The sequence below is a fragment of the Enhydra lutris genome, unplaced genomic scaffold, assembly GCF_002288905.1.
Source record: "Enhydra lutris kenyoni isolate GAN:26980312 unplaced genomic scaffold, ASM228890v2 scaffoldscaffold12, whole genome shotgun sequence".
Taxonomy (NCBI): domain Eukaryota; kingdom Metazoa; phylum Chordata; class Mammalia; order Carnivora; family Mustelidae; genus Enhydra; species Enhydra lutris.
Window position 1 is genome coordinate 64,446,001 of NW_019154096.1, and position 16,229 is coordinate 64,462,229.

At 38.3% G+C, this 16,229-nt stretch overlaps 1 protein-coding gene across 1 annotated transcript in view; it reads left to right on the forward strand.

The window, feature by feature from the left end:
• The window catches only part of LOC111145337 (NHL repeat containing 2), a 62,507-nt gene extending 46,584 nt beyond the window's left edge, over positions 1-15,923 (forward strand). The window contains exons 6-11 of the mRNA XM_022500178.1: positions 3,383-3,482; positions 5,972-6,203; positions 6,765-6,887; positions 8,147-8,356; positions 9,409-9,628; positions 12,645-15,923. Coding sequence (XP_022355886.1) covers positions 3,383-3,482; positions 5,972-6,203; positions 6,765-6,887; positions 8,147-8,356; positions 9,409-9,628; positions 12,645-12,901 — 1,142 coding nt within the window. The 3' untranslated portion in view covers positions 12,902-15,923. The remainder of the gene's footprint in view (positions 1-3,382; positions 3,483-5,971; positions 6,204-6,764; positions 6,888-8,146; positions 8,357-9,408; positions 9,629-12,644) is intronic.
• The last annotated feature ends 306 nt before the right edge of the window (positions 15,924-16,229 follow it).

Here is a 16,229-nt window from a genome sequence, read left to right on the forward strand (position 1 = left end):
ACAACTGTGTGCTTCGCATTTCAGACTCCAGGGTGAACAATATACATTATTAATACGATTCTGGTTGGTTTGATAAGCCTTATAAATGCCAGACCTCTTTCTTCCTTCCTTCATTCCTTTCTTTCTTTCTTTCTTTTTCTTTCTTTCAACTCACATTTTATCTGCAAGAACAAATCCTTCAGCCCTCGGGGGAATGATCAGGCTGGGTAAAAACTTCCTCAGAGGCAGTATTGCATGGACTGGAGCCAGACCACTTGGGTTTTAATTAGTTTTACATCTTAATAGTTATGTGATTTTTGGACAAGTTACCTAGTCTCTTTATGCCCCAATTTCCTCATCTAAATTAAAGATATTAATAGTATCTAGCTCAGAAGCTTTATTACAAGAATTATGAGGGCTAATATACATGGAGCACTTAGAATAGAGCCTGGCCCCATAGAAAGTACTGCAGAAGTATTTGCTATAACAGAGTTTCATCTTGTGAGTCACAGAGAGCTGCCGATAAGCTGAAACAAACCAAAAATGGAAAGGCAAGGGATTGGGAAAAAATCCTGGTAAGAGATTATTCGGCCATAGGCTTATGCCACAGGCTACTGGGAGGGAAGGACAGGAGTGAACCTAGGCACACATCCTAGAATAGACAGGCATGATTACCTTTAATCAGATCTCTGCTTCCGATCACACAGAACATGTTTTTGTGTACTTCAAGCCTGAGCTAAGTCCATGGGGCAGAGGGAGGAGGGAGGGAGAAGTCAATGGGCCAAGCAAGGACTTGGCCAGAAGAGCCCAGGCTCACTTCTGTATTTCCTGCATTCTGATCAGAACACGAATAATCTGGAGTCAGACTCACTAATAGATTATTATTCTGGGTTTAGCTATGTGAATTTCAATAATTTACTTAACCCTTTTCAATTTCAGCTGCTTTGTAAAATGGAGATGATAAGAATAAGACTTACTAAAGTCATTAAAGGAAGTAATCCCCGTAAGGTGCTTATTCCTTAGCTCAGTGCCTTAAATATAGGAAATGTTCTGGATGGTCACCATCCCCCTCCTTCCCACTGTCACCATCATCGTCACCATCAGTTGTCATGGGAAATCCCAAGACACTGAAATCATGATCTGACACAGCCTTTGCTTCTCTACTTTTTCTCATTCGTGAGGCTTCTAAAGGAAATAAGTACACAGAGAGCAAAACCAAACAAACTGTTCGCACTTTACTACTATGAAATTTGGCCTTCATATAATAGACCCTGGTTGAACTAGGCTGGTCTGTTTGGAGAACTGGTTTGGTGTTTCACTCAGCTATATACCAACACAGCTCTCCTTGGGCAAGGTAGAGGCTTTCAAAGCAGGTCATCTTCTAATAATTGCAGCTTTATCTCTAACCTTTATGCTTTTTGCTTCTTGTTGCACAAATTGGGGCCTCAAATGATGCTCAATAAAAATGTTGATTAGCAGATATCCTTGTCTCATTTCTGTTCTCAGGGGGAATATCTTAGTCACCTCAGGCTGCCATAACAAAGTACCATAGTTGGGGTGGCTTAAACAACAGAAATTTATTTTCTCACAGTTTTGAAGGCTAGAAGTCCAAGGTCAGGAGGCCAGCATGACTGGTTTCTGGAGAGAGCTCTCTTCTGGCTTATGGATGGTCACCTTTGTACCTTGTCCTCACATGGCAGGAGCAAAATAAAATACTTAGGAAAAGCTTTGATCTACTCTGAAGGTGATTAAGCAGAGACCGAGTCCCCAGAATAAATGGATGCCCTTGTCACTTTTAATATAATTTTTGTTCATAAAAATATTTGACTACGAAAAATTAAATTGAAATACTTTCCTTTAGATTTCATAGGATAGCAATTAAGAACACAGAAAAAGAGGCAACATGTGATCCAGATTTTTCTGTTGCACTGCCTGGTGTCAGATTCCTGTTCATTTACTGGCGCTGGGATCCTGGCAAGTTTCCTCACCTCTCTAAGGCCTCAGTTCCTTTATCTGTAAAAAGGGCCTAATAACACTACCTGTCCCTTGGGCATTTGAGAAAATGTAAGTGATAATCTCTATGAAGTGCTTGGCACATAGCCACCACAATTTATTGAGAACCATCAATACTATTTTTGTTGTCGTTAAATTGAAAGACACGTGAAGGAAAACAGGTTCCTTCTGGACACATACTACTTGAAGTTAAAATAACAAATAAAATTGCCTTACCAAGATATTTCTTTTAGCAAAAGGAATATCTGACAAAATTATTTTTAAAATTCTCTACTACATGTAAAAGTCATCTCAGGATACACTTTAAAATAGATACATTTTTTAGGCCCCACACCCCCCAACTCACGACTAAGATCAAGAGTCACATGCTCCACTGACTGAGCCAGCCAGGCACTCCTAAATTAAATATTTTAACAGTAGCATTAATTTGAAAAATAGAACCTTGTCACATTGTAATAAGTTGTAACGGTCTAAGAAAGTAGAAAATTACTTACAAGTTTGCATAAACAATTATAATATATTGTATAGTCTATATTGTAATATAGTTTTAGCTTTTTTGCATGTCAACTATAGTTTTTGGAAAAAGCCTTAAAACCATTTAAATAATGGATTTTCGAATAGGAAATGTGATGTGTTTCAAAGTCTAGCCAATCCTGGGTGGAAATATATTTTTTTAAAAAATACATATTTTTAAAGATTTTATTTGTCAGAGACAGACTAAACACACAAGCAAGGGGAGCAGCAGGCAGAGGAGAAGTTCCACTGAGCATGGAACCCAATGTGGGACTGGATCCCAGGACCCTAGGATCATGGTCTGAACCGAAGGCAGATGCTTAACCAACTGAGCTACCCAGGCACCCCTTTATTTTACTTTTGCCCAATGTGGGGCTCGAACTCATGACCTTGAAACCAAGAGTCGCATGTTCTACTGACTGAGCCAGCTAGACACCCCTAGTGGAAATACCTATTTCTTACACTATTAAAAGATAGGGTTTTTTTTTCATGAGAAATTATTCAAAGAACCTGTTATTAAAGCATATGATTTCAGTGGTTAGGCTAGGTGTTTGACTGGCAGAGTTTCTTTGGAGAGTATATGTCAACCTATTTTATCAAATAAGAAATCAGATATTTAAAAACATTGTGCCCAGAGATGCAGAGGGACTTCCTGCTATTTAAGAATACTTTGGATTTCTGTGAATTTACAGGTAAATTTATAAATATAAAGAAACCTTTCACAAGGAAAATGGAAAAATTCCAAAAGCAACTTAAAACTGTAAATACTTTTTTCTTCTTCAGATGATTTATAATCATACTGCTGTCATCTTTAAATTTATGAAAGATGTGGGTATTTGTATTACTGAAATATTAATTCCTGTTTATTTTTATAAAGGTTCGGAGGTCCAAAGAGATGATGTTCTGTGGATAGCCATGGCAGGGACTCATCAGATATGGGCACTGCTGCTGGACTGTGGCAGACTACCGAAGAAAAAGTAAGTGACCGTCTCTCTCTTTGGGCAAACTACATGAGTTCACAGAATCCCCTCTCCTCAGGTCTCTCTTCTCGCAGCACCTCTGTGCTAGTTGGGATGCGCTGGGCTCTGGCACCGTAACAGACAACCCGGATTCTCCGGAGCGTGAGATAAGGTTGGTTTCTTGCTTGCTCACGTAGGTTTGGTGGGGAGCACTCCTCTGCCGGGCTGTTGACCAGGCTGATGAAGCAGCCACCATCTGGACCTTTGCCGGTAATCCTGGCAGAGAGAGGGGTGGTGAGTTGCTCAGAAGTGACACACATCAGCTTTACTTAAATTTCTTCAGCCCAAGTAGGTCTTGTGGCCACCATTGCTGACTTCCGGGAACGGGGAAGATCAGTCCTGTCGAGCCTCCAGAGAAGTGTTTGGTGGCCCCTCATCTCCTAACATGCAGCCCCCGTACCCCTGCTCAGGAACACGGACGTTTGAACGCTACTTGGCAGAGTGCTTAGTGGCTCAGGTTTTGTGGTCCTGCCTAAGACTGAATCGTGGCTCTGCCACTCACTGTCTGTGGGAGCTTAGGAGAGCCGCTTTAACTTCTGTGCTTCGGTCTCTTGGATCTATCTCATAGGCATGTTTTGAAAACGAGCAATATGTATGAAGAGCTCAACCTAGTGCCTGGTTTATACAGTAAATGTAGGAGTTTCACCACCACTGTTGGGGACATAAAAATGAAAAAGTAGCGCATCTGCAGAGTTTCTTATACCCCTTCTGTAGAGCCTTGTCTCTTCTCCCGCACGTTCCAGGTAGAACTGACCATATTCTTCTCTATGACCTCATTACCCTCCCTACGTAGTTACATTACTGCACTGATAAGTTCCTTCTCTCCCCGTCTCCCTTCCTCCTTCCCTCGTTTTCCTTCTCTCCCTGGTGCTGTTTCTGGTTGCATTTACTGGTTTCCAGAACCATTTCCTCCTACTCGGCTGTCCCTTAAAGTAAAATTGTCCCTCACGTAAATAGGAGGAACCCAGTATCAGTAAAATAGAGGTATCAAGGAGGGCTTCCTGAAAGAAGCTAAATTAAAACTGGATAGAGGAGTAGGACTTAGGAGAGTGGAGGTTTTCCTGGCAAGAAATGACACTAGTTTTGTGAGTAAAAGCCAGATCATGAAGCACCTTATGTGTCCTTTGAAGAAATGTGAACATTATTCTGCGTGCCTTTATGGAAAGTTTTGAGCTAGCTAGTGAAGTGATTAGATCTGTGCTTTTCAGAGAACACTGGCAGCATTTGGCCTGGGACAAAACTAGAGACAGAGATAGCAGTGAGGGGACTATGGTTATCTCTAGGCAAGAGATGATAGCCTGACAGTACAGTGACCAGGAACGTTAACATGAGGCATAATTATAAACAGTAACAGAGATGGCCAGAATGCACTGTTCTAATTGATGGCTATTTTTGACCCATATGGTCAAGAGTGGGCTAAATTTCCAAATAAGTAGAGTTCTCACTCTTGTTCATAATAGGAAAATGTCCAGTCGGATCCCATGGACGTGTATCATAGTTTTAAGGATGACTGATCTGTATTACTGATCTTCCAGTGGTAAAGACTGCTAACATTTTAGAAGTTACTTTTTCTCCCCACTCTTTATTTTATTTAATTAAAGAAACTCCTATTTGAAATTAAGATTCATATTAATTACCTCTTATTTGTTTGGCATATTAGCTATCACATATATTTCCCTGACTACATTTTTAAATAAGTTTGTTGAATAAGTGGCTGACTCTTATATAGTCTGTGTCCCTTTGCCTCTGTCCCCTGTTCTCTACCTAATTTAGCATGGGGAACACATCAATGAATAAGTGATTGGTGGTCATCCTAGACTTAGGCTTGCTGGGCCATACCTAGAGATGATGATGTACATGTTGTCTCATTATTTTGCATCCTGAGTCAGCTGCTTCCCCTCCCTCAACACAGCACACCACCATGTCTTCCTCCTATTTCCTCTAGCATAAACCTGGAAGACAAAGTGTAAAACTTTCTCTTAGAAAAAGAATCATTGCAAAGTCCTTTAAGTAGAAGTTTCCCTATTGTATATAAAAAGTTGATTTTACAGTTGATTAAAGCAGCATAATCGTCCTTACAGAAGTTGAGGTGGGATCCAGATATACCTGTCTCTGGACATTTGTAGAAAACACACACACACACATACACACATACACACACACACACACTATCCAGTCAACAATATGATCATTCTTGTCAGGGATTTCCTCTCTGGCCATTGAGAATAGTTTTAATTTTGTGTATGTCCAAAAAAAAAAAAAAAGTACATTAATGATTTAGAAAAACTTTAGAAAAAGCTGACTTGCACACTTAAGGCTAAGATCACATGTCTGTTTTTTTTAAACAATGCTTATCTCCACCAGTTTCATCACTTAAATTCATTTGATTACTACAGTGGACACAAAATAATGATGTCAATTCCACCTATGAACTTGGCTTTTTTTAGTGAGCTGAAAAAAGGAACCTGCCTTCGGTTTGCTGGAAGCGGAAATGAAGAGAACCGAAATAACGCATATCCTCACAAGGCGGGCTTCGCCCAGCCTTCAGGTCTTTCTGTGGCCCCGGAAGATCCCTGGAGCTGCCTGTTTGTTGCAGACAGTGAGAGCAGCACAGTGCGAACCGTCTCGCTGAAGGACGGAGCAGTGAAGCACCTCGTGGGAGGAGAAAGAGATCCCATGGTAATGTGTGAAGGTCATTTTCGCATGCTACGCCCAGACCTTAGCACGCTTGTGTGTTTTAAATAGTGAAGATTTAATACATTTCAGGAGAACTAGTTCTTGGCCTGTCCATAAATTAAAGTGGAAGTCAGGCCAAAGGAATTGTGAATATAAAGAAACACAAGTAACAAAACCATCTAAGAAAGGTCAGTTGACTCTAATTTGATTACACAAATGTCAAGGCTTCAGGAAGAATGGAAGGATAAATACTGATCACCCAGGGAAGAGGAAAATGTAAATTAGATACTTGGCAGGAGGGTGGAAAGAGCAGCAGATTAGTAGACTTGACTGGTTCCTGACCAGATGTGTGATTACTGTGAATAAAACTACCAAGTGCCACAATTAACACAGGTTCAAAATTCTGTCATTTTTGGGGGTCTAAATTGAATACCCAGGCCAATTTATATGAAATCAGACCCATTTCCCCTTTAAGTAGAATATATAGTTTTTTTTATACCCTGTGCGGTAGCACTATAAAAATTTTAATGCGTGATGTTTTTTCTTAAAAAAAAAAAAAAAAAGAATTTATTTGCTTTTGGTGACGTTGATGGAGTAGGAGTCAATGCCAAGCTTCAGCACCCACTTGGAGTAACTTGGGACAAGAAAAGGAATTTACTTTACGTGGCAGACTCTTATAATCACAAGGTGAGTCTCAACAGAATTCTAGAATATCCTGCTTTTCATCTGTGGCATTTAAAAGCTGAAAGCTTTGTGAGCCTCCTCCAACTGCTACTTTAAAATAGAGAGGAGTAACAGTCTTTGACAACTATGTACAAGCCTTTGCTGTTCTTTTCTTAGTCCTTTCTTTGCAAAGAGGATATGATGGCACTCGGAGCTGGGGAAGGGACTAAATAAATCCCCCATAACTACAGCAAAAAATCGTGAATTGCGATCCATCAAAGCTGCCTAGTAACAGGGTAAATAAGGCAGCAGGTGGCAGGGAAATTAATATGTCAACTAACAAAGGAACGTTTTTGAGCTGTTGCATAGTTGCAGTGCCTGCTAGCAAATAATTCCATTTTCAGCAGCATTTCCATTTTTGTCTCTGTTGCACGAATTATTCAACTGTTGCCATTTTTATTGCATTTTTCTTTTCTATAAAAATGAGTGGAAAATGTTAATACCTTGTGATGACACCATAAGTTAACATAATTGAGGCACAATTGGAAATCATTAGGTTTAACATAAGTAGCCAATTCTCAACCCGTGTTAGATGTTCATGAGAAAGAAGAAAGTCTGTTCAACTGAGTCTCATTGTGAGGAAAAACCATAACATTTTTAAAAATTTGATTCCAGAAATAATTTCATCAAAGATTGCTGCTGAAAGATAAGATGTAACTGGGTGTTTTACGGAGTTTTTAGCTCTCAGAATGGAGTGTTTCCCCTGAGTCTGTAATTTGAATATTTGACTTTTTAAGAAAATAGGGAAATGCCTATTTTTTCTTTTAAGATTGATTTATTTATTTGAGAGACAGTACCTGCATGAGTGTTGGGAGGAACAAGGGAGAGGGAGAGGCAGAAAATCTCAGGCAGACTCCCTGCTGGGCAAGAGCCTGAGGCAGGGCTCAGTCTCACAGCCCTGAGCAGGACCTGAGCGGAAATCAAGAGCCGGACACTTGGGGCATCAGGCTCTCTGCTCAGCGGGGAGCCTGCTTCCTCCTCTCTGCCTACTTGTGATCTCTGCCTGTCAAATAAATAAATAAAATCTTAAAAAAAAAAAAAAAAAAGCCAGACACTTAACTAACTGAGCCACTCAAGTGCCCTGGAAATGCCTATTCTTTTTCTGAGATTTAGTAACAATGCTAATAGCAGTCGAACTCTCTGATTTGCTTTTCAGGGCACTTTTCTATACTATGAACGTGAAATTGACCTTCGGATATATACTGCATTGTTCTTTCTTTTAGATTAAAGTTGTGGATCCAAAAACAAAAAACTGCTCAACATTAGCAGGAACTGGAGACGCTAGTAATGTTACCACTTCGACCTTTACCGAGTCAACTTTTAATGAACCAGGAGGCTTGTGTATTGGAGAGAATGACCAGTTATTATATGTAGCAGACACCAATAATCATCAAATTAAAGTGATGGATTTAGAAACAAAAACGATTTCTGTGGTAAGCAATCAAAGTATAAGTTAAAGAGTATCATTTTAAGAATGACACTAAAGTCCTCACAGCACAGAAGGAGGCAATTTTGGTCAGACCATCTCTAGGTTAGACGTGAAACATGTAGGTAGAGTAGTGAGTGAATGCCTCCTTCCAGGATGCTCTGTTCTTGGTAAGATAAAAGTTCCACTTGTGACAAGAGTGTTTAAGATACTAGAAATTGGAGAGAATTGGAACTTTCATCTATGTTTAAATGTCTTTAAAAAAATGTATAGACATATACACACTGAACCACAGAACATACACACTACATGGGTTGGGTTGTCCAGGTGTTGTGTGTGTGTGTGTGTGTGTGTGTGTGTGTGTGTGTTTAAGGATTCTTGGATTCACCATAGGAAACAAAGATCACACATTAATCTCTTACCAGATAACTTCCCAAAGGAAACTGTAGGAGCCACACTTCTCAACACATTGAAAATAAGATTGGAAAAAAAACTTATTAAATGGAGTTCTAGTCAATTTTTAAAGATTAGGATATAGTCTCCAAAAAATTTTAAGCTACCTCTTGATATAGCATAGTTGGCTGGGGGAGGGGGAGCTTTTTTCCTAAAATTCTAGGAATTCCCAAAATAATATTTTAAAATAAAAATACAGAATACAGTACATAATACAAAATATTATGCCATCATAATATAAGTGTTGTTTTCTCCTGACCTAGATCATCTTATAATCAGCAGTGAAAAGTTATAAGTGGAATTATATCCACTGCGTTTAAATGATAAACTTTTACTTTGATTTCCTACCACCTATAAACATACTGGACAATGAACTTAGCTCTGTCTCATTAGTATTGGTAATCTTATAGCTAGGATGAACTACGTTTCTGAACCTATAAAATAACCATGAGGACGTCTAAATAAGCACTCTTCTAATTCAGACTAGAATGGGAGTTAAGTTTCATTGACACAGAATCTCATTTTTCAACTGTGGTTCAAAAATAAGCTCTTTACGATTACTATAATGTACTTGTGCTTGAAGTAACAGATCTTCTTACTTCCTAGCTCCCAGTCTTCAGACCTGACAACGCTGTGGTAGATGGCCCGTTCCTAGTAGAGAAACAGAAAACATTACCCAAACTACCTAAATCTGCTCCAAACATTAGACTTTCTCCAGTGGCTGCGTCTCCAGGCCAGACCCTGCAGTTCAAGCTAAGATTAGAGCTCCCATCAGGAACGAAGCTGACGGAGGGAGTGCCCAGTTGCTGGTTTTTAGCCGCTGAAGGTACGAGATGAATCCTGCAGACATTCCAGTATCAAATTGTACTTTCCAGTCTACCTCCCAGTGGTGTAGTGATCTAAATCTCGGAGTCCATTCCAAAGAAGGAAATTGATTTTCCCTTTGAGTAGGATATTTTTAAAAATACTCTCTTTTAACTGAAGTAACTTGATTTCGGCTTTTTCCAATTCAGCTTTTTGGTGGTTTTACTGTTCCCTTTTACTCTCCCATGCCTGCCTCTGTCCAGTGCTTCAGCGCTTTCAGCTGATGCTTACTTCATTTCAAAAGGACTTGATTTACCAGTTAAGCCTGAAGCTACATTTTCTTCTTTAGAGATGCCAGAGGTAGAACTCGAGCCCCATTACTTGCTTGCTATAAGAAAACGGATGCCCAGACCATGTCTTAAAAGTATGCCATCCAAGTCGACTAAAACATTGTTGAAGGGCATGTAATTGAATACAGATGAATCACTGTGATCGGAATGCAGGCAGAGCCTTTGTCCTTACTCACTAGTTTGTAGTCATTTAAGCTAAGAGCACATCCTGTTTGAGTCTATTCTCAAAGTATTCAGTGACTATAAATTGTGTAAAGATTTGAATGTGTATTTGAATCACTGTGTGATCCCAGTTGTTTAAGGACTCAGCCTGCCGCTGGCCTGCTGGCAGTGCTCCCCAGCCCCTCTAATAGAGTGGACAACTACTGTAAACTACTAGCAGTCAGAACTAAGGGCTGACTTCTTGTCTCTAATGACCTTCCTCTGGCCTGGTCTCCCACGCTCTTTCACATGTTCTCAGTCTTCCATTTCCTCCCGCCTCCCCCCTCCTACCCTCTCACACACTTCTCTTGTGCCTTCCCAGTCCCAGGCTCTGTGCCTTCCTACCTTGCTACTTTCTCAGGGCCGCAGCTGCGGTCATGCAGCTACCCGCTGGGCATCCACACCGAGAACAGAGAGATCTTGGTGGTGTAGCCAGGAGGAACTGCTGGGTCAGAGTGGGAAGGCCGGCTCTGGGGTGCCTGACTGAGCCGTGGGAACCACCCCGCCCACCACGAGGGACAGAGGGCTGAGCTCTGCAGGTGAGAAGGAGGGAGAGATTCAGAGCCAGCTCCATGGACAGGGACAGGGGAGTCCTCAAACCCGGGCCATTCCTCAGTCCTCGACCATTGGCTTAACTGTCGTGCTGTGTCTGTTAGTCGGCAAGCACTTGAGCCGATTGGGATCACAGTTATTTCCCTCTCCGAGTGTAACTAGAGAGCAGTGTGTTGATTTTTAAAATACAATATTGGCAGATGAACCTGTTCAAGTCTATTTGGTCCAACACACAGATTGATAATGAGCCACCGGAATACAAAATACAGGTAGTATTAAGGTGAAGTAGTCTGTAGAGAAAATTCCTATTTTATCCCTAGTCTAAAATAGTGGTTCCATTTTCATTGTACATGGGCAAATAAGCTTTCAGACAAGAGTCCTAATAATTTAAGGTTTTTGAAAATTATTTTATAGGGTACATTTGTACATCTGTGATTAAAGGAAGGTTTTTCTTCTTGGCCAATTATTTAGAGAACTTAAAACATCTCTTTATTTTTAACTAAATTTTGGTCTATATAATCTTAAAGGTGTCAGCACATGTGAAGATTTTAAGCTCCCCCCTCCAGAAAAGGCGTTTCTAAAAGCACCACTGGCATATTACAACTTCACAAATATATACATGTGATATATCTGAAAAATATCTAAAAAGACTTTGTGTTTATTTCTAGAATTGGACATTAAAATAGCACAGTTGTTTTCCTGTTTTGATTTAAAATATAAAAAGTTCCCCACTATTCTGCTATTAGCAAAGCCAACCATGAAATAAAACATATTCTCCCAAGTAAGCAAAGAAGGCCAAAAAATTTTAAAGAGAATTTTTAAATAATGGTTTAAAAGCTCTTCACTTATTAACTCTTTAGATTTTCACCTTTTCCTTTCTCCTTCCCCAACCTGACATATTTTTCTTAAATTTGATTTTTCAACCAAGAGAGAACTAGAAGCAGTACTGGAAGGGAGATGGAGAGACCTAATAGAAGCAGGTGCTCTGAGTCTGTTGGCCCATCCTGAGGTGAAAAGAAAGAAAAAAGCTAAAAAGTAGATGTAGAATTTCATTACCACTCAGTAGGCGGTCCAGTTTTTGTACTAATGACCCAAGTCATTGAGAAGTCATGAGACTGTGCTCTGCGTCTTCTCTTTAAGATGGCAGGAAAGCATGTCCTGTGTTTTCCAGATGCGGGCTCTTGATTTCTAACCCCTCTTTGAGCCGAAAGTCCACGTAAACATGGCCTTCCTCAATACGACACAGACATCCTTTCTGAGAGGCACTGCATGAATAAAGACATGTTTAAAATTCTGATACTAGAAGCTTGAAGATTTTTAGTGGTTTACTAGACCTGTGTTATAATCTATGTATTTAAATCTAAGAAGAGTTAGGTATTAAAATGAGGTAGAATCTTGTGTTTACATTATTGAGCCCATCTGAATAATATATACAGTGTTACTTGTTTCTAAAAATGTATTTCTTGGTTTTTACCTTTGGATATTTAATAATTCATCATGATCTTGACTTTGAAATTCACCGCTGAGTTGTACATACATTGGTATACCCTAGGTTATTTTGTAGTTGTCATAGGCTCTTCCTAAACACTTTATCTGATAAAAATGGCCTTATAGAACTTAGTAGTTTTCATTTTTTAATTTCAAGGATTAAGGATCTATAGGCATATTTGCATTATTCAGATTGGTTCCAGTAGAAATTTGTAATTTGCAGTGTTTAAAGGAAGAATTTTAGTAATTTGATATCAAGATTATTAGCCTGAAAACTTCTCCTGGGTGGTCAGTATATCCCATCTATGTCCTTCACACAGAGCATAATGCCTGGCACTTAGAGGCTTTTGTTAAATATCTGTTGGTTGAATGAATTGAGTCTTCATAAGGTTTGTCAAATTACCTTGTCTTCTTATACAGTTAGTAATTTACCTTTTTATTTTCTAGGCAATGAGTGGCTTCTTCAAGGACAGATACCCTCTGGAGAAATAGAGAGCATTTCCAGTCAACCAGCGATCTCACTGCAGATTCCTGGAGATTGCTTATCACTGGAAGCGGTGATATCTATCCGAGTGTTCCTTTATTACTGTAGTGCAGACAGCAATGCCTGTATGATGAAGGGAATTTTGTTCAGTCAGCCTTTACAAATAAGCAGTGCACAGCAAGGGGGCATCGCTCCAGTAGAGCTCAGGTATGGATTTTAACAAGCCAGTTAGCTACACGGCCACCATGGCCGCTGTCCTCTGTCCTCGTCATCGCTCTAACTTAGGAAAAGCAGCTTTATTTCTGCCTCTGGATACCAAGAAACCCACTGCTCAGTTCTAGCAACTGATATTAAAATAAAGCTATGCTCCATACTTACTTATCTATTATAAACAAATTCCTTCATTCTGGCTGTGTACCAGCTAAATCACTGACCATCATTTGAACCATGATTTAGTCATCTCTGCTGCTATTTGGCACAGAACTTTCATCCACACTGTAGTCTCGAATATTATCATGAAGCTGATTTGCAGTGAATACTGGTAATAATAATGAAACCAAATATTTTAACTAACTTTTTCTACCTTTACTAGCGAAGAGCACATTTGAATATATAAATTTCACAATAACTTTAAACAGAACCTAGGATCCGGTCCACATGTTGGTATCAAGACACTTGCTATTCAAAGTCTAAGGTCTATTTTAAGCCAAAAAAAAGTCTTTACATCACAGTAGAAACTTAAAAAGAGTATCTGGGTGGTAAATATGTTCTTTGTCCTCTTCTGTGATTCTCTTGGTTGAAAGTGATTTAAAAGAGAGTTTCTATTTTTATTATAAATTATTTGCTATTTTAACATACCATTATTAATGCCTTATAACTCTATTCGGAAAAAGTATGTCAAAGGATATACAGACTCCTTTAACTTTTTCTGAAGGAATACAGTTTTACCGGTGATGAATGGGTCCCCAGAGATACCATGTCTTCCACGGAGAGAGGGACTTGGGGACATATTACTGTCTGTGATACTGTTTATGAGAAAGAATAAATTGGGACAGCTGCGTCTGAGTAAATGAGTATATATGTTGTAAGCATTAAAATATGCAGATTGGTTGGGGTTTGTGTTTTTTGGTTCCTATATTCAGAACTTAAATTATCATTTATTGTGATGTTTTTAAAAATCAGTTTTAAGCCTTCGAAGAAAATTCTAGTGTGAAGCACTTTCATGCTATTAATATGTATATATATTTATTACTCTTTTTAAAATATTAGGGCTGAAACATAGAGGGCATTTAATGACACTGGGGTTATTTTTAATCCAAAAAGAAATTGTCACTAGAAGATACTGAACGTGTTTTTATTATCATCATTTCCATTTATAGCTATTTAAAAGCCTATTCTTTGTTTTACTGTAATTGATTCAGTATGTTTGTGATTTAATCAGCTTACAGGATTTTTAAAACGTCAGGTAAACTGTATTTATTTATCCAATAAATATCTGTAGACAAGATGGCATAGTATGCCTTTCGTGCTTCAAAAGCAGATTGGAAGTGTATCACCTGCCCATTTTTCTTCTTGAAGTAGAGTTTTGAGCATATCAGCTTTATTCCCTTGGGTTATCTAAACCTCTGAAGTAAGGAAGTGTGTAGTCCTGACTTGGGTTCAATTTGTAACCTGCTAATGCTACTTTTAAAGAGATGTAGAAATATACACTTAAGAAGAGTCTTGTTTAAAATTATATATAATTACCTCATAAACCTTTTCTTTCCGTGAAAAAACATTCTGTAATAAAGCAGTGTCTAACATTAATACTCTCTTTTACAGAGAATAGGACGATGTCATGTTTTAATCTCATTTGAAACATAATACTTCTCCTTCCAGTTGGATATGATGAGAATACTTCACTCCCTGAGAAAGAAGTATATGCAGTTTTAACCTAATTCAGAAATACCTGATAATTAATTTTTCAGTATAATACACAAGCACATATATAGTTCTGTATTACATGTTTCTCAGAATCTTTTAATACTCCTTTTGTCTAGACAGTTTTCAGTTAGTATTAGGCTTATACGTTTCTTTCAAAGTATAGTTTTATTGAACATTCTTATTCTTACCCAGTCACCAGTCTGCACTGTTTCTTACATTAAAAATATTATTTATATGGATTTAGTATGATTTTCTGTAAATCCTACTAGAGCAGTATAAATAGGTTCCTAGAACTTATGACTAATATAAACCTCTTACATAAGAGGAAGCACTAGAAAGTTTATTTTTAAAAAACTTGATCCCTGTCTGCCTTCTGTTTTCTATAAGGACTTCCATATTTTTTTTAACTTTTGCTTCTCTTCTTGTATAAATTATTGGCCAGTGATAGTTTAGAAAGAGTAAGGTTTTCGTTTAAGTCACCTTAATCAAAGTATCAGTAATGGGCCATCACACACACTTCGACATCATACCTAGAATCTTTGCCCTAAATTATTGTGCTGCTTTGTCATGATTTTTCCCACTACTCCTTATGATACCATTTCACAAGTGGTAGAACTTTTTTTCTCTGAATCTATACTCAGGATTAGTATGGTCCCTGAAAAGAATTTTGTTTATCTTAAATATGCTGCCTCAAGCAAATATTTAACCAATTCACAAGGAAAAACTTAACAGTTTAATCATCCATAAGTCTAACTTCAGTAAAGTTCAGTGACTACAAAACAGTTTTCTCCTTGACCATCCTAATACTATAGTCCTAGTATTATTGGGCCTGCAGAAAGCTATGATCTTAACCCAGCAGCAACATTTCGCATGTGTGGACGAATATATGTCGTGTATGTGTATCTGTGTACACATACATAGAAAATAAAGATCAAGTCAAGAATTTCCATCTAAGTTTCTCTCCTGGGCAGTGTAGTTTTGAGTTAATATCACCAAATAACTTACTCTCTGCTTGTTTTTCCATGTAGGAAAATGTTGAAAATACATATCAGAAATAATTTTCTGCCTATACAAAATTCACTGTTAGTTTAGCATATCTGCCAATTAAAAAGACTTAAGTCTGACCGTTGTATTTGGCATCATGTTTAAGAACAATTACCAAAAAATAAATTCCATAGTTCACAATTGCATAAAAATACATGGAGAGGAACTGTGTCAACAGTGGTTCTCCTGAATAATGAAATTATGAATATTTTAATTCTACTTGTCTGTATTCTTTTTGCAGTAAACAATGTGTTATTTCCAGAAAGAAAAAAAAACAACTGGAAGCATTTTTTTTTTTAAGATTTAAAATGAACTCAATTGTAAGCGCTAATGTAACTTTTCTAAAGTCATCTTTATTACCAAGGATCAAAACATAGTTTGGAGCCCTTCGTTCTGTTGGTTCTCTTAATTACGTGATTTGATGAAGAGAGAAATGATCATGACTTTTTCTTCTGGTGCTTGTATAGTGTAATGTAGTAGAGTGGATGAGAGCACGTGCTTTGCAGGCTCTAGGATTCTAACCCTATGTGATGGGGCTGTTCTACCTGTTTTATGGGGTCACTGTAAGGATTCAATGAAAT